This window comes from Pseudopodoces humilis, chromosome 30 (genome assembly GCF_049639895.1).
Source record: "Pseudopodoces humilis isolate 2021_Gansu_Grassland_sample_001 chromosome 30, ASM4963989v1, whole genome shotgun sequence".
NCBI lineage: Eukaryota > Metazoa > Chordata > Aves > Passeriformes > Paridae > Pseudopodoces > Pseudopodoces humilis.
The window spans coordinates 2,044,836-2,065,812 of NC_142229.1; the positions used below are offsets into that span (position 1 = coordinate 2,044,836).

General features: G+C 58.5%; 2 protein-coding genes across 2 annotated transcripts in view; one reads left to right on the forward strand and one right to left on the reverse strand.

Moving 5' to 3' along the window:
• The window catches only part of XPO7 (exportin 7), a 58,532-nt gene extending 48,483 nt beyond the window's left edge, over positions 1-10,049 (reverse strand). Inside the window, exons 1-3 of the mRNA XM_088068251.1 lie at positions 9,950-10,049; positions 3,685-3,831; positions 1,569-1,662 (exon numbers count right to left, since the gene is read on the reverse strand). Of these exons, the coding sequence (XP_087924377.1) occupies positions 1,569-1,662; positions 3,685-3,831; positions 9,950-9,967 (259 nt within the window). The 5' untranslated portion in view covers positions 9,968-10,049. The remainder of the gene's footprint in view (positions 1-1,568; positions 1,663-3,684; positions 3,832-9,949) is intronic.
• Positions 10,050-11,456: 1,407 nt separating this feature from the next.
• Positions 11,457-17,245, forward strand: DOK2 (docking protein 2). Its single transcript, XM_005530853.3, has 5 exons — positions 11,457-11,696; positions 13,429-13,710; positions 14,573-14,681; positions 15,076-15,257; positions 15,333-17,245. The coding sequence occupies exons 1-5, from the start codon at positions 11,634-11,636 to the stop codon at positions 16,125-16,127; spliced, it is 1,431 nt and encodes a 476-aa protein (XP_005530910.2). The 5' UTR covers positions 11,457-11,633; the 3' UTR covers positions 16,128-17,245.
• The last annotated feature ends 3,732 nt before the right edge of the window (positions 17,246-20,977 follow it).

The window sequence follows — 20,977 nt, forward strand, 5'->3', positions numbered from 1 at the left end:
TGAAAACACCCCACAGAGAGCCTGGAATGGGCAGGGATCCCGCGGGAATGGCAGGAACACTGGGAATGGCGGGAATTCTGGGAATGGTGGGAACAGCGGGAATGCTGGGAATGCCTCGGGAATGGCAGGAATGGTGGGAATGCCTCAGGAATAGCGGGAATGCTTCGGGAATGGCGGAAATCCCTCGGGAATGGCGGAAATCCCTCGGGAATGGCGGGAATGCTGGGAATTCCTTGGGAACACTGGGAATGGCAGGAACATCGGGAATGGCGGGAAGCTGGGAATGCCTCGGGAATGCTGGGAATGGCGGAAATGCCTCAGGACTGCCTCGGGAACACCAGGAACACTGGGAATGGCGGGAAGCTGGGAATGGCAGGAATGGCAGGAATGGCTCGGGAACGCCGGGAACAGCGGGAATAGCGGGAATAGTGGGAAGCTGGGAATGGCGGAAATGCCTCGGGAACACCAGGAACACTGGGAATGGCGGGAAGCTGGGAATGGCAGGAATGGCAGGAATGGCTCGGGAACGCCGGGAACAGCGGGAATAGCGGGAATAGTGGGAAGCTGGGAATGGCGGGAATGGCTCGGGAACGCCGGGAACACCGGGAATGGCGGGAAGCTGGGAATGGCAGGAATGGCGGGAATGCCTCGGGAATGCCGGGAATGCCTCGGGAATAGCAGGAAGCTGGGAATGGCAGGAATGGCGGGAATGGCTCGGGAATGCCGGGAACAGTGGGAATAGCAGGAAGCTGGGAATGGCAGGAATGGCGGGAATGGCTCGGGAACAGCGGGAATTGCGGGAATAGCGGGAAGCTGGGAATGGCGGGAATGGCTCGGGAACGCCGGGAACAGCGGGAATAGCGGGAAGCTGGGAATGGCGGGAATGGCTTGGGAACGCCGGGAACAGCGGGAATTGTGGGAAGCTGGGAATGGCGGGAATGGCAGGAATGGCTCGGGAACGCCGGGAACAGCGGGAATAGCAGGAAGCTGGGAATGGCAGGAATGGCTCGGGAACGCCGGGAACAGCGGGAATAGCAGGAAGCTGGGAATGGCGGGAATGGCTTGGGAACGCCGGGAACAGCGGGAATAGCGGGAAGCTGGGAATGGCGGGAATGGCTCGGGAACGCCGGGAACAGCGGGAATGGCGGGAAGCTGGGAATGGCGGGAAGGCCTCGGAACGCCGGGAACAGCGGGAATAGCAGGAAGCTGGGAATGGCAGGAATGGCGGGAATGGCTCGGGAACAGCGGGAATAGCGGGAAGCTGGGAATGGCGGGAATGGCTCGGGAACGCCGGGAACAGCGGGAATTGCGGGAAGCTGGGAATGGCGGGAATGGCAGGAATGGCTCGGGAACACCGGGAACAGCGGGAATTGCGGGAAGCTGGGAATGGCAGGAATGGCGGGAATGGCTCGGGAACGCCGGGAACAGCGGGAATTGTGGGAAGCTGGGAATGGCGGGAATGGCAGGAATGGCTCGGGAACGCCGGGAACACCGGGAATAGCAGGAAGCTGGGAATGGCAGGAATGGCTCGGGAACGCCGGGAACAGCGGGAATTGCGGGATACTCACGGATGTCGACGCGCTGCTCCAGGGGCAGGGGGTTGCTGCTGCGCGACACCAGCTTGCTCAGGCACGTGGCCGCCAGCAGCTGCGAGTACGAGGACTGGAAAAGTGGGAAAAACGGGAAAAGATCCATAAAAAAACCGGGATCGGGAAAAATCCTGACCCAGGACAGGGAAAGGATCCCCCAGGAATTGGAGCTGGAGGAGGGGAATGCCTTGGGAGGGGGAGGGGGAACAGCTCGAAATTCCAACGGCTCCGGGATTTTACAGGGATTTACAGGGATTTTAAAGGCATTTACAGGAATTTTTAAGGAATTCTACAGGAGTTCACAGGAATTTTGCAGGAATTTATAGGAATTTTTAAGAATTTTTAGGAATTCTTAAGAACTTTCAGTAATTTTGCAGGAATTTACAGGAATTCACAGGAATTTACAGGAATTTTGCAAAAATTCCTGTAAATTTAGCAGGAATTGCCAGGATTTCTGCAGGAATTTACAGGAATTTTACAGGAACTTACAGGAATTTTGTGGGAAGTCGTGAGAATTTAGCAAGAATTTAGCAGGATTTTTTCCGGAATTTCCAGGAATATTGTAGGAATTCATAAGAATTTAACAGGTATTTCCAGGACTTCTGCAGGAATTTCACAGGAATTTTCTGGAATTTTGCAGGAGTTTTTCAGGAATTTACAGGAACTGTGCAGGAATTTCACAGGAATTTTTTAGGAATTTTCAAGAATTTTGAGGGAATTTTAAAAAATTTTGCAGGAATTTTGCAGGAATTTCCAGGAATACTTGGGATCATTGGAATTCCTTTCTCCAAGCCTGGAATTCCAGGATTTTCAGGGAATTTCAGGATGAACTCACACTACCCCTCTCGAGCAGCAGCTGGCACTGGCTGTCCATGGATCCATGGGAGGGAATTCCCTGGATTTGGGGAGTTTGGGATCTGGAATTCCCTGGATTTGGGAATGTCTGGGATCTGGAATTTCATGGATTTGGGGAGTTTGGGATCGAGAATTCCCTGGATTTGGGGAATTTTCAGGAATTCCAGGCTGGATCACTCACGCTGCCCCTCTGGAGCACTGGCTATCCATGGGAGGAAATTCCCTGGATTCGGGGATGTTCAGGATCGGGAATTCCCCAGATTTAGGGATATTTGGGATCAGGAATTCTGGGAATTCCAGGAATTCTGACTCACGCTGCCCCTCTCGAGCAGCAGCTGGCACTGGCTATCCAGGGATCCATGGATAAGCGATGCCGTGGATGGGATTGGGGATGTTCAGGATCGGGAATTCCCTGTTTTTGGTGATGTCTGGGATCAGGAATTCCGAGAATTTCAGGCTGGATGACTCACACTGCCCCTCTCGAGCAGCAGCTGGCACTGGCTATCCATGGGAGGGAATTCCCTGGACTGGGGGATGTTCAGAATTGGGAATTCCCTGGATTTGGGGATATTTGGGATCAGGAATTCCCGGAATTTTGGGAATTTCAGGAATTCCAGGAATTCCAGGGATTCTGACTCACACTGCCCCTCTGGAGCAGCAGCTGGCACTGGCTATCCATGGGAGGGAATTCCCTGGATTGGGGGATGTTGGGATCGGGAATTCCCTGTTTTTGGGGATATTTGAGATCAGGAATTCTGGGAATTTCAGGAATTCCGGGCTGGATGACTCATGCTGCCCCTCTGGAGCAGCAGCTGGCACCGGCTATCCATGGACCCATGGATAAGCGATGCTGTGGATGCTTTCGGAGATATTCAAGATTGGGAATTCCCTGTTTTTGGGGATGTCTGGGATCGGGAATTCTGGGAGTCTCCGGAATTCCGGGGATTCTGACTCACGCTGCCCCTCTCGAGCAGCAGCTGGCACTGGCTATCCAGGGATCCATGGATAAGTGATGCCATGGATGGCATTGGGGATGTTCAGGATTGGGAATTCCCCGTTTTTGGGGATGTCTGGGATCAGGAATTCTGGGAATTCCGGGAATTCTGGGAAGCATGACTCACACTGCCCCTCTGGAGCAGCAGCTGGCACTGGCTATCCATGGGAGGGAATTCCCTGGATTGGGGGATGTCTGGGATCAGGAATTCCGGGAATTTCAGGAATTTCAGGAATTGTGACTCACGCTGCCCCTCTCGAGCAGCAGCTGGCACTTGCTCAGGCACTCGGGGCTGTTGGTGAACTCCACCAGCGCTTTCTCGGCCTGCAGGCGCGTGCCCGTGTCCGTGGTCTCGTAGAGCTGCTTGCACAGGTTCTCCAGCTGGGCCAGGCTCTGCCGGAAACAACCGGGAACAACGGATGGGAAACAGGGAATGGGAACACCGGGAACACAACCGGGAACACAACCGGGAACACAACCGGGAACACAACCGGGAACACAACCGGGAACACAACCGGGAATGAGAACACCGGGAACACCAGGGACACCGGGAACACAACCAGGAACACAACCGGGAACACAACCGGGAACACAACCGGGAATGAGAACACCGGGAACACCAGGAACACCGGGAACACAACCGGGAACACAACCGGGAATGAGAACACCGGGAACACCAGGAACACCGGGAACACAACCGGGAACACAACCGGGAACACAACCGGGAACACAACCGGGAACACAACCGGGAACACAACCGGGAATGAGAACACCGGGAACACCAGGAACACCGGGAACACAACCAGGAACACAACCGGGAACACAACCGGGAACACAACCGGGAACACCGGGAACACAACCGGGAACACAACCGGGAACACAACCGGGAACACAACCGGGAATGAGAACACCGGGAACACCAGGAACACCGGGAACACAACCGGGAACACAACCGGGAATGAGAACACCGGGAACACAACCGGGAACACAACCGGGAACACAACCGGGAACACAACCAGGAAAACGGGAAATGGGAATGGTGGGAAAACAGGAATGGGAACACAGGGAACACAGCAGAGAATGGTGGGAAAACAGGGAACACAACCAGGAACACAACCGGGAACAGCGGGAATGGGAATGAACAAGAACACCAGGAACACCGAGAATGGGAATGGTGGGAAAACGGGAATGGGAACACCAGGAACACAAACAGGAATGGATGGGAAAACATGGGAAACAGGGAATGGGGAAACAGGAAAATCATGGGAAAACAGGGAATGGGGAACAGGGAATGAGAAACAGGGAACATGTGGGGAAACGGGGAACACGGAAAATGTGGGAAAAACGGGATTGGGGGACAGCGGGGGCCGTGTTTGTGTGCACGGGGAGCGGAACTGCCGAGACCTCACCTCAGCTTCCCTTCCCTTCCCTTCCCTTCCCTTCCCTTCCCTTCCCTTCCCTTCCCTTCCCTTCCCTTCCCTTCCCTTCCCTTCCCTTCCCTTCCCTTCCCTTCCCTTCCCTTCCCGCACCTTCCCTTCCCGCACCTTCCCTTCCCGCACCTTCCCTTCCCGCACCTTCCCTTCCCGCACCTTCCCTTCCCTTCCCTTCCCTTCCCGCACCTTCCCTTCCCGCACCTTCCCTTCCCTTCCCTTCCCTTCCCGCACCTTCCCTTCCCGCACCTTCCCTTCCCTTCCCTTCCCTTCCCTTCCCGCACCTTCCCTTCCCTTCCCTTCCCTTCCCTTCCCTTCCCTTCCCTTCCCGCACCTTCCCTTCCCGCACCTTCCCTTCCCTTCCCTTCCCGCACCTTCCCTTCCCTTCCCTCTTTCCCTTTTCCCCTCCCCCCCACCAGACTCCCACATTCCCTCCCCAGCCATTCCTCTCATTCCCAGCTTTTCCCTGGAATCTCTGACTGTTTTTCCCCGGAAGATCCTCAAATCCCATCCCATTCCCATTTCTGTGGCCACGGACACCTCCCCCATCCCAGGGAATTCCATCCCAAGATCCCAAATTCCTGGGCTGGAAACTCCTCCCAGGCCCAGCTCCCGTTCCCTGGGCTGGGATTCCTGGAATCCAGGAGCGGTTTGGGATGGGAAGCACCAAAGTGGGGATTTCCCAAGGATTCCCCTTTTCAAATGGATTCCCCTTCTCCAAGGATTCCCCCTTTTCCAAGGATTCCCCTCTTCCAGTGGATTCTCCCTTTTCCAAGGATTCCCCTTTTCCAGAGATTCCCTTTCGGGATCGGATTCCTTCGGGATGAGCCGGTGGATCCCAACACCTGGGACATTCCCTGCACAGCAATTCCAGCCCCAAAGCACCGGGAATTCGGGAATTTGGGAATTCAACATTCCCTCTGGAACCTCCCTCTCCTCGGGATCCCGTTTCAGAGCCGCAATTCCCTGGAATTCCCATTTCTCTGGGAATAAACTCCTGGAAAACGCTGCCCTGAGTGTGTCACTTCATTCCCTTCCCAAATCCTTTCCTTCTCGGGCCAGGAAGAGAGCACAGCCCAAAATTCCCAAAATTCCGGCTCTGGGATAAAACCCAGGCTTTTACAGGTATTTCCAAGAATTTTGCAGAAATTTAAAAAAAAATTCAGAAGTTTTGCAAGAATTTTCCAGGAATTTTCCAATATTTACAGGAATTCAGCAAAAACTTCCAGAAATTTCCAGGGATTTTTTAGGAATTTCCAGTGATTTTCCAGGAATTTGCAGAAATTTCCAGGGATTTTGCAAGAATTTTACAGGAATTTTATAAGAATTTTCCAGGAATTTTCCAACATTTACAGGAATTCAGCGACAATTTCCGGGAATTTCCAGGAATTTCCAGGAATCTTGCAGGAATTCTTGAGAATTTAGCAGGAATTTTCAGGAATTTTGGAAGAATTTCCTGGAATTTAGCAGGAATTTCCAGGAATTCTGCAGGAATTCCAGGAGAAGCCGGGATCGAGGTTCTCCCAGGAATCCCAGGAATTCTCCCAAGGAAGAGCCGCCTTTCCCTGGATCCGGGATCAATTCCCAAAATCCCCAGAGGAACGCAGGAATTCAAACCCAGAATTCCCATGGGGGGAAAAATCCCAGGAAAAGCTGTAATCCCTCAAAATTTTGGGAGTTTTCACCCATCATTTCCAGCAAATTTCCATAATTTGGGAATTTTCATCCATCATTTCTATAATTTCAGTTTTCAATCCAAAAATCCAAGGAAAAATCTGCTTCCCAAGGGGAAAAAAATGGGATATTCCCAGGAAAACCCAAAGGGATCGCTCGCAATTCCCAGAATTTTGGATTTTTTGGGATGAAAACCAGGTAGAATCCATAAAAAAAGCATTTGGGCTTCACCATTCCGGGTCCAAATCCATAAAAAAAAAGGTCTGGGAATTCTTCACACCGGGAAAAATCCATGAAAAATTAATCTGGGCTTCATCAATCTGGGTAAAATCCATGGAAAAATGGGTCTGGGCTTCTTCATTCCAGGAAAAATCCATAAAACGTTTTGGAAGTTTCTTCACTCCAGGTAAAATCCATCAAAAAATCTTTTTGGGCTTCACCAAACCCGGAAAAATTCCCAAAAAAACGGATTTGGGCTTTGTCATTCCAGAAAAAATCCATAAAAAATCTTCTGGGGCTTCAACACGTCGGGAAAAATCCATAAAAAACCAATTCAGGCTCCATCACATCCAGTAAAATCCATGGAAAATCCGTTTGGGCTCTGCCGCAATTCCTGAAATTCCTCTGGGAATTTTTTTCCACCCAAACCAAAGCTCTTGGGAAGTTCCAGAGGGATTTTCCCGACTTCCCAACCCCTGCTGCCAGCTGGGATTTATTCCCAAATTCCCAAAGCAAGCATTCCCAGAGAATATTCCCTAAAAACGCCTCTGGAGCCAGGCTGGGATTGCTGGGAATGTTCTCCCGGAAAAGGGAAATTCCAGGGAAAACCTGGAGCCGCTTCCAGGAGAGGTGGGCTGGCCACAGGGAATGGATTCCCATTGGAAAAGGGGGGATTTAAATGGAATTTTGGGAAGGAATTCCTGCTTGGGATGGAATTCCCGAAGTTTCCAAGAGCAGGTTGGGATAACCTGGAATAACGGGAGGATTTCATCCCAAAGTCCCATCCAAACCTCTCCCACTTCCAACCCCTTTTCCCATTGCTCCAAACCTTCCCAATCCTCACCAGAATTCCTGGAATTCCTGCGAGTTCCCAAATCCCTTTTCCAGCCGTGGAAAAATTCCCGAAGTTCTGAGTTAAACTTTAACCCCGCCGAGCTCAGCATTCCCAGCCCCTCCAGCTCCGGCTTTCCCGACTCCCACCTCGCTCAATCCCGGATTTCACACGGAAATCCCGGATTTGGAGCTGAATTCCAAGGAAAATGAGGATTTTTTTCCCATGGAAATCCCTGTTCCTGATCCCCATTTTCCTCAATTCCCTGTGGAACTCCCAAGCTCTCCTCTTGCCCTCGCAATTCCCGGGAATTGATTTGATCCCGAAGTTCCAGAGATAATAAATAATTCCCGGGAATTCCGCTTTATCCCAGGTTTTGGGCTCCGTGCAAATCCAAATCCACCAAAATCTGATGGAAAACGTCCCCAGCTGCGCCTCGAGAGCTTTGGAGACAATTCCAGAGCGTTGGGGACAATTCCAGAGGGTTTGGGGACAATTCCAGGGGTTTGGAGACAATTCCAGAGGGTTTGGGGACAATTCCAGGGGTTTGGAGACAATTCCAGGGGTTTGGAGACAATTCCAGGGGGTTTGGGGTCACTTCCAGGCAGTTTGGGGACAATTCCAGAGCGTCAGGGACAATTCCAGAGGATTTGGGGTCACTTCCAGGGGGTTTGGGGACAATTCCAGGGGGTTTGGGGTCACTTCCAGGGGATTTGGGGACACTTCCAGGGGGTTTGGGGACAATTCCTGGGGGTTTGGGGTCACTTCCAGGGGGTTTGGGGACAATTCCAGGGGGTTTGGGGTCACTTCCAGGGGGTTTGGAGTCAATTCCAGAGGGTTTGGGGTCACTTCCAGGGGGTTTGGGGTCACTTCCAGGGGGTTTGGGGACAATTCCAGGGGGTTCGGGGTCACTTCCAGGGGATTTGGGGTCACTTCCAGGGGATTTGGGGTCACTTCCAGGGGGTTTGGGGTCACTTCCAGGGGGTTTAGACGTCAGGAACTCTCCCAAAGGGGTCTGGGTTCCTTCAGAGGGCTCTGAGCCCACTCTGAGCCTTCGCTTCCCTCCCTCAGAGGTTTCTGGTCCTTTCCAGAGGGTTTCGGGCTCTTTCCCAGGGGTTTTGTCCCCTCCACTCCAACCTGGAACTTTTCCATCCCTGATTTCCCTGCTGGCTCCCACCCCATGAACTTCTCCACGCTGGGATTCCCTCGGAACACCCGTGAAAAGCTTTCCCCAACTCGGAGAGCTCCCACGGCTGGGAAAGGATCCCAGACCCGGCTGGAGAAGGATCCCAGACCCGGCTGGAGAAGGATCCCAGACCCGGCTGGAGAAGGATCCCAGACCCGGCTGGAGAAGGATCCCAGACCCGGCTGGAGAAGGATCCCAGACCCGGCTGGAGAAGGATCCCAGACCCGGCTGGAGAAGGATCCCAGACCCGGCTGGAGAAGGATCCCAGACCCGGCTGGAGAAGGATCCCAGACCCGGCTGGAGAAGGATCCCAGACCCGGCTGGAGAAGGATCCCAGACCCGGCTGGGGAAGGAGCCGAGCCCGGCCGGGATCCCCCGGCTGCCCAGCCCGCGGCTCCCCGGGCCGGGGCCGGGGCCGGGAGCGGCTCCGCCGGGCCCCGTTGTCAGGAGCCCGCAGGCACCGGGGGTGCCCCGGCCTCTGCTTCCAAGTGGAAAACGGGACCTGAGCGAGCTTTTGCCGCCCTTCCCGCGGGGTTCCCGCAGAGCAGCGGGGACAGAGCCCCGAGGGGACCCGGCAGGGCCGCGGGCAGAGCCCGGGAGGAGCGCCCGGGACACACGGAACCACACCGGGAACACTCGGAGCCACACCGGGGACACTCGGAGCCACACCGGGAACACTCGGAGCCACACCGGGGACACTCGGAGCCACACCGGGGACACACCGAACCACATCGGGGACACACCGAACCACACCGGGGACACACGGAGCCACACCGGGAGACACACGGAGTCACACCGAGGGCACATAGAGCGACACCAGGGGACACACGGAGCCCCACCGGGAGCACACGGAACCACACCGAGTGCACATAGAGCGACACCGGAGAACACTCGGAGCCACACCGGGAGACACACGGAGCCACACCGAGTGCACATAGAGAGACACCGGAGGACACTCGGAGCCAGACCGGGGACACTCGGAGCCACACGGGGAGAGCGCAGCGGCGGCCCCCCCTCCCCGGCAAGCCCGGCCTGCGCGCCTGGCCCGCGCCGGCCCTGGCCGGGCCTGGCCGTGCGGGGCTCGGCCGCGCGGGCCGGGGGGGCGGCGCGGGGGTGCCGGGAGGGGGGCGAGCGGGCCCGGGCGAGCCCCGCGCTGCAGCCGGAGCTCACCTGCACATGATCCGCCATCTTGCCCCATTCATGCTCCGCTCGCGCCTCCGCCCCCGCCTGCGCCGGGCCCGGCGCCACCGCGTCCCCCCGCGCCGCCGGCCGCACCGCGCATGCGCCGCGCCGCGACCCCGCCCCTCCTGCGCCTGCGCGCGCGCGCGGGACACGCCCCCTCCGCGCCCGCCCCGCCTATCCGGCGCCTGCGCGCGCGCAAAGGACACGCCCCCCAGGGGTGAGCCACGCCCACGCGGCGTAAACCACGCCCCTTCTTCCGAGAGCGCTGGCTTAGGCCACGCCCGTCCAACTCAGGCCACGCCCATCCAGCTCAGGCCACGCCCACGTGTCTGTCTGGGGCCTGCGCGCGACGGAGGGACACGCCCATGACGGTCTGGCCACGCCCCTGTGCGCCCGCGGCGCGCTGCGTCTGACGTCACGGCGTCGGCGCGGCGCGGGGGGAGGAGGGAGGGGCGCGAGCTCGGTTTGTTGACACCGCCTTAAAGGGGCCGCGCACCCCGGAGACAGTGGGTACAGCGCTGAGAGCAGCGACACCTGCACGGGCAGTGCCACCGGTGCCACCAGTGCTACCACTGCCACCTGTGCCACCAGTGCTACCAGTGCTACCAGTGCCACCTGTGCAACCAGTGCTACCAGTTCTACCAGTGCTACCAGTACCACCACTGCCACCTGTGCCACCTGTGCAACCAGTGCCACCACTGCTACCAGTGCCACCACTGCTACCGGTGCTACCTGTGCACCCAGCGCCACCAGTGCCGCCAGCACCACCAGCACCACCGGTGTTACCAGTGCTACCAGTGCCACCAGTGCCACCACTGCCACCTGTGCCACCAGTGCTACCAGTGCCAGCAGTGCCAGCAGTGTCACCTGTGCCACTGGCGCCACCGGTGTCACTGGTGCTACCAGCGCCACCAGAGCCCTCAGTGCCACCGGTGCCACCAGCATCAGCAGTGCCAGCGGTGCCAGCAGTGTCACTGCTGTCCCCGGTGTCCCCGGTGCCCTGTGCAGTGCTCAGTGTCCTGTGCGAGGGTCCGGCCGTGCTGCCCAGTGCCCATCAGCACCACAGGGTGACACACGGGTGTGTCTGGCAGTGCCACACCCACTGTGCCATGCCCACTACATCACACCCACTGTGCCACACCCACCTATCCACAGTGCCACACCCTCCTGCCCACAGCGCCACACCCAGTGCCACACCCAGTGCCACACCCACAATGCCACCCGCAGTGCCACGCCCTCCTGCCCTCAGTGCCACACCCACAGTGCCACACCCGCAGTGCCACACCCAGTGCCACACCCGCAGTGCCACACCCTGTGCCACACCCACAGTGCCACACCCGCAGTGCCACACCCTGTGCCACACCCACAGTGCCACACCCGCAGTGCCACACCCAGTGCCACACCCGCAGTGCCACACCTGGTGCCACACCCAGTGCCACGCCCTCCGCGCGGCAGTGCCGCTGTCCCCGCGGCGCTCACAGGAAGCCACCGCCAGCAGAGGAAGCGGCAGAGCCTGGGCTGGGAGTGGCACAGGCTGAGCCGGCCCCGCTGCCACTGCGGGGGGAACACGGCCCCGCCGGACCCCCGGGGGCACCCTGGACACTGCGGACACTGCGGACACCCCGGACACTGCGGACACTCTGGACGCTCCGGACACTCCGGACATGCCGGGATGGAGGAGGCAGTGGTGAAGCAGGGCTGGATTTACCTGCAGCTCCAGCAGCCATTCGGGAAGGTCAGGGGGCTCGGGGGTCCGGGAGGGGAGTGGATCCCACAGGAATGGGGTGAATCCCGTGGGAATGGAGTGGATCCCATGGGAATGGGGTGAATCCCGTGGGAATGGAGTGGAACCCACGGGAACGGGGTGGATCCCTTGGGAATGGAGCGAATCCCATGGGAATGGAGTGAATCCCATGGGAATGGGGTGGATCCCGTGGGAATGGGGTGAATCCTGTGGGAATGGGGTGAATCCTGTGGGAATGGGGTGAATCCTGTGGGAATGGGGTGATCCCAGCCATTGGATGCTCCACTGTCCCTCATCCACGGCGGGGGGACAGGAGCTGCTGGGGACACTCTATAGAGACCCCCCAAGAGAGACCCTGCAGAGTTGGGGGTGACAGAAGTGACCTGGGACTGACAGATGTGACCCCAAAGCCCCATTTGGGGACAGTTCCAGCTCAGGGGGTGACAGAAATGACCCCAAAACCCCATACAGGGACAGTTCCAGCTCAGGGGGTGACAGAAATGACCCCAAAGCCCCATTTGGGGACAGCTCCAGCTCAGGGGATGACAGAAATGACCCCAAAGCCCCATCTGGGGACAGCTCCAGCTCGGGGGATGACAGAAATGACCCCAAAGCCCCATTTGGGGACAGTTCCAGCTCAGGGGGTGACAGAAATGACCCCAAAGCCCCATTTGGGGACAGCTCCAGCTCAGGGGATGACAGAAATGACCCCAAAGCCCCATCTGGGGACAGCTCCAGCTGGGGGAGGTGGCCGAGGCCCCAAAGCCGCGCAGTTCCGGCTCTGATAACGGCCGGGGTTGGGCGATGGCTGCCCAGGGGAAGGAGCTGAGGGGCCTCTCCTGCTCCTCTCCCTTCTCTTCCTCCCCACAGAGCCCATTCCTGGGGGATCCACCCCACGGGAACGGCAGCGATCCCAAAACCGCATCCCGGGAAAAGGGAGCCCCAGGCCGGTTTTGGGGTGACTTCCCTGCCCCCACTTCCCCTCCGCCGTGGGGCCTCCCTCGCACCCCGAGCCCGGAACTGCTGCGGCTTCTGCTGAGCTGAAAAGTTGGGGGATTTTAGGGAAAACGGGAGCTGGAAGTTGTTGGCGGCTTGTGGGGGAATGGGGTTGGGTGAGGCCGGGGCTGGGAAGGCCTCGCTGCAGGGTGGGAATGTTTATCCAGGGATTTTGAAATCCCAATTTCCATCACTCCTGGGTGTGGTGAGGGGCTTTGTCCTGCCTTGGGTTCCTGCGTGATTCCAAGGGGGCAAAAACTCCTGGAGGTAAAAATTCCTGGGAAGGTAAAAACTCCAGGAAAAGTCAAACCGTCAGGAAAGGTAAAAAATCCTGGGCAGATAAAAACACCCAAAGAAAGGTAAAATCTCCTGGGAAAAAAAACAACTCCTGGGAAGGTAAAAACTCCTGGGAAAGTAAAAATACCTGGGAAAGTAAAGACACCTGGGAAGGCAAAAATTCCTGGGAAGGTAAAAACACCTTGGAAAGTTCAAACTCCTGGGATGGTACAAATTTCTGGGAAGGTAAAATTCCCAGGAAGGTAAAATTCCCGGAAAGACACAAATCCCCAGGAAGACACAAATTCCCGGGAAGACACAAATCCCCGGGAAGGCACAAATTCACGGGAAGACACAAATTCCCGGGAAGACACAAATCCCTGGGAAGGTCAAGCCCCCGGGCAGGCCAGGCCGTGCCGGGAATGCCGACGCGGTGCTCTCCCCGCGGCAGAGGTGGAAGAAGCTCTGGGCCGTGCTGTACCGGGACAGCCGTGGGTCCCCGGCGCACCTGGAGCTGCGGGACGGCCCCGAGCGGCCGCGCAAGGCCGAGCCCGCCCGGCGCCCGCTGCGGCTCCGCGACTGCGTCCGCGTGGTCCCGGCGGGGACCGAGACCTCCTGTCCCGGGGACACCGTCCCCATCCTGCTGGACACGGCCGAGCGCCGCGTGCTGCTGGCTGCTCCCGCGGCCGAGGCGGACGAGTGGATCCGGCGGCTGTGCGAGCTGGCGTTCCCGGTATGAAATGGGAGCTGCTGGGATGGATGGGATCCATTGGGATGGATGGGATCCCTGGGACGGATGAGATCTGTTGGGATGGATGGGAACCCTGGGATGGATGGGATCTGTTGGGATGGATGGGAACCCTGGGATGGATAGGATCCGTTGGGATGGATGGGATCTGTTGGGATGGATGGGATCCCTGGGATGGATGGGATCTGTTGGGATGGATGGGATCCCTGGGATGGATGGGATCTGTTGGGATGGATGGGAACCCTGGGATGGATGGGATCTGTTGGGATGGATGGGAACCCTGGGATGGATAGGATCCGTTGGGATGGATGGGATCTGTTGGGATGGATGGGATCCCTGGGATGGATGGGATCTGTTGGGATGGATGGGAACCCTGGGATGGATGGGATCTGTTGGGAGGGATGGGATCTATTCAGATGGATGGGATCCCTGGGATGGATGGGATCCATTGGGATGGATGAGATCCGTTGGGAAGGATGGGATCCCTGGGATGGATGGGATCTGTTGGGATGGATGGGAACCCTGGGATGGATGGGATCTGTTGGGAGGGATGGGATCTATTCGGATGGATGGGATCCCTGGGATGGATGGGATCCATTGGGATGGATGGGATCCATTGGGATGGATGAGATCCGTTGGGATGGATGGGATCCCTGGGATGGATGGGATCTGTTTGGATGGATGGGAACCCTGGGATGGATGGGATCTGTTGGGAGGGATGGGGTCTATTCAGATGGATGGGATCCCTGGGATGGTTGGGATCCATTGGGATGGATGGGATCCATTGGGATGGATGGGATCCCCTGGGATGGGTGGAACCCTCGCCTCCCACTCTTCCCCCGGGCAGAGGAGCCAGGAGGAGCCGGGAGTGGCCAAGGAGGGATCGCTGAGCTCGCCGGGCACGGAGGGAGAGTTTTCCATGGAGGAAAATTCCCTGTACAGCTCACGGGACAAAGGTGGGAGCGGGACTGGGGCTGCTGCGGGGTGGGGAAATCTCCCCCCAAAAGCCTCTTCCTGCTCTTCCTGCTCCTCCTTCTCCTCTTCCTGCTGTGGTTTGTGGGGCTGCCTTGGCTGCGCTATCAGCAGTGGCGGGAGCTGTCCAGCCCTTATCGGCTGGTCACTGCTGGCCTGGCTGGAGGGGTCATCCACAGCCCTTCTGGGGGGTGGGACACATGGCCAGTGTCCACCATGTCCATCCCAGCCTCTGGCCTGGGGGTCACTCTTGGCCTCTCTGTGGGGTGGCACCGTGTCCGATGCTGTGTCCATCCCAGCCCCTGTGTGCCGTGGCACCGAGTCCATCCCAGCCCCTGTGTGCCGTGGCACTGTGTCCGATGTCGTGTCCCTCCCCAGCCGGCCTGGAGCAGGAGTTCGAGGTGACAGTGAGGCCGACGCCGTCGTCGCAGCGCTGCCAGCTCCGGGGCCGCTGCATCCTGCGGGCCGCTGAGGAATCCCTGGAGCTGCGGCATCCGAGGAGCCGGAAGCCGCTGTTCCGCTGGCCCTACCGCTTCCTGCGCCGCTTCGGCCGCGACAAGGTCAGCGGTGCTCGGGGAGCCCGGCCCGGGCTGGCCTGGGCACCGCGGGGACCGAGCCCTGCCTTCCCTCCACAGGTGACCTTCTCCTTCGAGGCTGGCCGGCGCTGCGAGTCCGGAGAGGGCAACTTCGAGTTCGACACCAGGCAAGGCAACGAGATCTTCGCGGCCATCGAGGCGGCCATCGAGCTCCAGCGGGGCCGCGGCACCGAGGAGCCGCGCCGGGGAGGCCCCGCGGACGAGGGCCTTGACCGGGCCGCTCCGGCCGGGCGGGCGCAGGGCCGCGAGGAGCACGAGGGCCCCTCTGGGGAGGCCAAAGGGCTCAAGGCCAAGGCGGCGATGCCCCCCGGGGCAGGGGAGCGCTCGGGGCCGCTCCAGCCTTCGCGGGGTGTGGATTTTCCCCACGCCGAGCCCCGCCGTTCCCCACGGCTGAGGCCGGACGGCGCCGAGGTGGAGCCCGAGTACGCCGTTCCCTTCGACGCCGTGGCCAAGGCCTTCCTGGCGCGGCGGTTCGGTGGCCTGGACCGGCCCCAGGAGGAGGTCCCCGAGCTCCCGAGGGTCCCCAGGGATGCAGGAGGGGGTGGGCAGCCCCCCGGCCGCCCCCCGGCCCCCAAAGCCGAGCACATCTATGACGAGCCCGAGGGGCTCGCGGCGCTCGCGCTCTACGACGAGCCCGAGGAGGTGAAGGGGGAGGCCTGGAGGCTGCAGGCGGCCCCCGAGGAGCCCCCCGGGCTGGGGTGTCCCTACAACGCCCAGAGCGACGACTACGCCGTCCCCAAAAGATCCTTCCTGCTCCCCGGCTCGGAGCGGCTCGGCCACTGCGACTACGACAACGTGGCCCTCAGGGGGGCCAGGAGGAGGAACCTGCAGTGAGGAGCAGCGGGGACAGAGGAGGGGGCGACACCACAAATGCCCCGGTCTGACTCTGGGCCATGGGGACACATCTGGGCAGCGGGGTGGCACAGCCGGGGATGGCAGGGGACACCTGAAAGGTGGCAGGGGACACCTGGGGTTGTCAGGAGGCAGCCGAGGGTGGCAGTGCCAGCTGGCAGCCCGGGAGCGAGCCGTGCCGCTGGAGGGCAGTGCGAGCCCGCGCAGCGACCGTGCCCGGGAGCCCCGGCCCCGCTCTCCGGCCCCGCTCAGCCCCTGCTCCGGCCCCGCTCAGCCCCTGCTCCGGCCCCGCTCAGCCCCTGCTCCGGCCCCGCTCAGCCCCTGCTCCGGCCCCGCTCAGCCCCTGCTCCGGCCCCGCTCAGCCCCTGCTCCGGCCCCGCTCAGCCCCTGCTCCGGCCCCGCTCAGACCCTGCTCCGGCCCCTGGAGTCCCGGCCCCGCTCCGGCCCCGGGAGCCCCGGCCCCGCTCGGACCCTGGAGTCCCGGCTCTGCCCCGGCCATCCTCCTGGGATGCGCTTCCAGAGGCGCCTGGAGCAGGAATGGGCCTGGGCGGCTCAGCTGGATGCGCTTCCCCAGGGATGGACATCCCGAATCCCACAGGATGGACAATGCTCATTCCCAGGGATGGACATCCCGAATCCCACAGGATGGACATCCCAAATCCCACAGGGATGCAGATCCCACCCCATGGGATGGACGCTGCTCATTCCAGGGATACGGATCCCTCCCGTGCCCACACACAGCCCCCAGTGCTCCCAGTATGTTCCAGTGCCCTGGCAGAGCCGCTCCTTCCCTGCCCAAAGCTCCCTCCTGCTCCTCGCTCAGCAATCTCAGATTCTGGCTGCTCCAATTGTTTGGAATTCCCCATAGAGCGCCCCTTTCCAGCCCCTCGGAATTCCAGATGGAAAACTGGGCTTTATTTCCATGGAGATGTTCACCGCTGGCTCCAGTCCTCCCAGTACAAACCAGTACAAACCAGTACACAGCCCCTGGGCCATCCTCCTTCTCCTTCTCCTTCTCCTTCTCCTTCTCCTTCTCCTTCTCCTTCTCCTTCTCCTTCTCCTTCTCCTTCTCCTTCTCCTTCTCCTTCTCCTTCTCCTTCTCCTTCTCCTTCTCCTTCTCCTTCTCCTTCTCCTTCTCCTTCTCCTCCTTCTCCTTCTCCTTCTCCTTCTCCTTCTCCTTCTCCTTCTCCTTCTCCTTCTCCTTCCCCTTCCCCTTCCCCTTCCCCTTCCCCTTCCCCCTCCCCTTCCCCTTCCCCTTCCCCTTCCCCTTCCCCTTCCCCTTCCCCTTCTCCTTCCTTCTCATCTTCCTCCCCCTCCTCTTCCCATCCACCTCCAGCCTTTCCTTTCCTCGGGGACATCCGGCCCCTCAGCCAGACCCATCCCAATTCCCCATGGAATTTCCCGGGATCCGTCGGTGCCCAGGGCCCAGCTCAGACCCCCCCCAGCCCCATCCGCACCCTGGGATCGCAGCTTCTCCCGTCAGGTTTTCCATGGAAAGCGCAGACATTCCATGAATTATTTATAACCTCTCCCAATCAGAGGCGACGCTCAGGTGCTCCGGTTCATTTCCTGGATCCTGGGAATCTGGCAGGTTTTAATGAGCCAAATTAAGTGGTTTTGATAAGAGATGCTGATTAAAGCTCTGGATCCATGGCTGCATCACGGGCGGGATTGAAGGGAATGGGATGCACAGGTGGGATCCTGCTCCAATGGGATCCTGCTCCAGGGATCCTGCTCCAGGGATCCTGCTCCAATGGGATCCTGCTCCAATGGGATCCTGCTCCAGGGATCCTGCTCCAATGGGATCCTGCTCCAGGGATCCTGCTCCAGGGATCCTGCTCCAATGGGATCCTGCTCCAGTGGGATCCTGCTCCAGGCGGGATCACACAGGGAGAAACACCTAAAGGTGGTCGGTCCAGAATGAAAAGCTTCCAGCAGGATTTTCCACGTGGGACTAAGGAAAATCACGGAGCAGGGTGGAGCTGGAAGGGGTTTAGGATGAACTGAGGGGCAGGAGATGCTTCCCAACCTTTCCCATCCTTTCCCTTTTCCCATTCCTATGGAAAAACGGGATGGTCCTGTCCATGGCCGGGCTGGTTCCCATCCCCAGAGCCGGGGAAATCCAGGAGAATTCCCGAGCTGGGGACTTCTGGCAGCTTGGGGCCGTTCATAGGGAATCGATGGCTTGAGCACATGTTATTATTAATTAATTAACACTCATTAGGGCCTTATTCATTATTAATTGGTGTTAACACAACCCTCCCTCCTCCAGCCCAGCTTCCTGCTGCATCCCTGCTCCTCCCGGCTTTCCTGCCTTAACCCAAGGAATGGGAACGCTTCCCAGATTTCCCAGTTCCATGGGAAACCAGGGAATGATGGATCACCAGGAATGATGCTGTAAAAACATGGAAATGCTTCCCAGATTTCCCAGTTCTATGGGAAACCAGGGAATGATGGATCACCAGGAATGATGCTGTAAAAACATGGAAATGCTTCCCAGATTTCCCAGTTCCATGGGAAACCAGGGAATGATGGATCACCAGGAATGATGCTGTAAAAACATGGAAATGCTTCCCAGATTTCCCAGTTCTATGGGAAGCCAGGGAACGAGGGATCACCGGGAATGGCGCTGTAAAAACATGGAAACACTTCCCAAAAATTCCCAGTCCTGTGGGATTTGCAGTGGCGGGCAGGGATCATTGGGAATGGAACCAATCAAGTTTTAGAGGCAGCAGCAGGGCTTGGGTGAAATCCCTGGAATTTTGGTTCTGGAATTGCATCCCCTGCCTGCCCCGCCCCCGCAGATGGGGTTTAGAGTGGAAAAGAGCCTGGAGAATTCCAAGCTGGAAAAACCCTTGGAAAAGCTCAGCGAAGGGCTGGGCTGGGCAAAAATGAATGGAAAAGAGGGAGGGAAGAGCTGGAAGCCCAAAGCTCCAGAAGAACGGAGAGGTTTAATCTGATTTGGGAATTTCTGTCCTGATGGAATTCTGCTGGTTATGAATCATCCAGGAGCAGGGATGATGGGAGCATGGATTTGTTCCGAGCTCCAAGGGGCTCCCGAGCGGAGGAGAGGCAGAGCAGCATCCCAAAGGAAAACTGGGAATGCTCGGAGGGGGCAGAGCAAGGAAAAATGGGATCTGGGATGGGAAAATTGGGCCTGGGAGCAGAGCAGGGATGCAGCCCTGGGGCAGAAAACCGGGATGATCCCAAGGGAAAGCTGGGCTGCTTGGAGCAGAGCAAGGAAAGTGGGATCAGGAGATCTCCGGGGTGGAGAGGATGGGGAATGGACCAGGAATGCAGCTCTGGGGAGAAAAGTGGGAGAATCCCAAGGGAAAGCTGGGCTGGGAGAGCTTGGAGAGGCAGAGAGAGGAATGAGGGAATCTCCAGGATGGGGAGGAAGGGGAAATAAAGATTGGGAACAGATCAGGGATGCAGTCCTGTGGAAAAAACTGGGATAATCCCAAGGAAAAGATGGGCTGGAGGGGCAGAATGAGGAATGAGGGGTGTGGGAATCTCCGGCATGGAGAGGAACGGGAATTAAAGATGGGGAAGTTGGCACAGACCAGGGGTGCAGCCCTGTGAAAAAAAACGGGATAATCCCAAGGGAAAGCTGGGCCAGCTTGGATTAGGCACGGGAAGAGGGGTGTGGGAATGGAGAGGATGGGGAATTTGGATTGGGAACAGACCAGGAACGCAGCCCTGTGGAAAAATCTGGGATAATCCCGAGGGAAAGCTGGGCTGGCAAGGCCTGGATTGCTCAGGACACGGAAAGATCCAGGGATCTCCAGGATGGGTGAAACAAGGAACAAACCCACTGAAAAGCGGGATGGGGGCGCTTCCCATGGCCCAGAGACGCCGCTCCCGTTTTTCCCGCGGCCCAGCTCGTTTTCCCATTACTGTCTGCTCGGATTAGGGATGCGCTCGCTCTCCCGCTCCGGCCGAATCCCAGGCGCCAGCAGGAGCTGGAAACCGCATTAGAGCCATGCCGAGGAGCCCCTAACGGAATTAGGGAGCCTTATTAGAGGTGCTGAGTGACGAGGAGCTCGTCAGGCCGGGATTGATGGAAATCCCATTCCCGGAGCCAGCAGGAGCAGGGCTCTTCATTCAGGAAAAAATTGCTTAATTGGGAAGGTCTGGATTGTCTCTGCCTGTCTCGTTCCTGGAGCTTCTCGGGATGTGGGATGGGTGGGAGTGAGGAGAAGGTGGAGGTGACAGAGGGGAATTCTGAAATCATCCATCCTGCTTTTCCTCATCCTTTCGGCAGTTTGAGGATTCCCAGAGCGGTTATTCCTGGGAATTCCAGCATTCCAGACCTGGGAAAAAACAGGTCCATGGCTGTCCTGCAGGAGCTGGGCTGGTCCTGCCCCAGCTGAATTCCTTGGCAGCGACGGGAGTCCCTAAAGCCGGACTTCGGTGGGAAGGAAGCCATAAAAGGCCAGAGCCATAATTCCTTCATCCCACATCGATCCCGCGGCCTCTGCTGCCCACGGAGCAGCCGGGGGCACCAACTGGGCATCGATCCCGGCACCTGGGCAGGGCCAGAGCATCCCTGAGCCCTGCTGGGAGTAAATTCCCACTCTGATCCCAGCCTGGAGCATCCCTGAGCCCTGCTGGGACTGAATTCCCATTCCAATCCCAGCCTGGAGCATCCCTGAGCCCTGCTGGGACTGAATTCCCACTCTGATCCCAGCCTGGAGCATCCCTGAGCCCTGCTGGGAGTAAATTCCCATTCCAATCCCAGCCCGGAGCATCCCCACCCCCTGCTCATGCTGGGACCAAATTCCCAGATTCCTCTGTCTTCCCTTTCCTTCCTGTCCATATAAATATCTGGG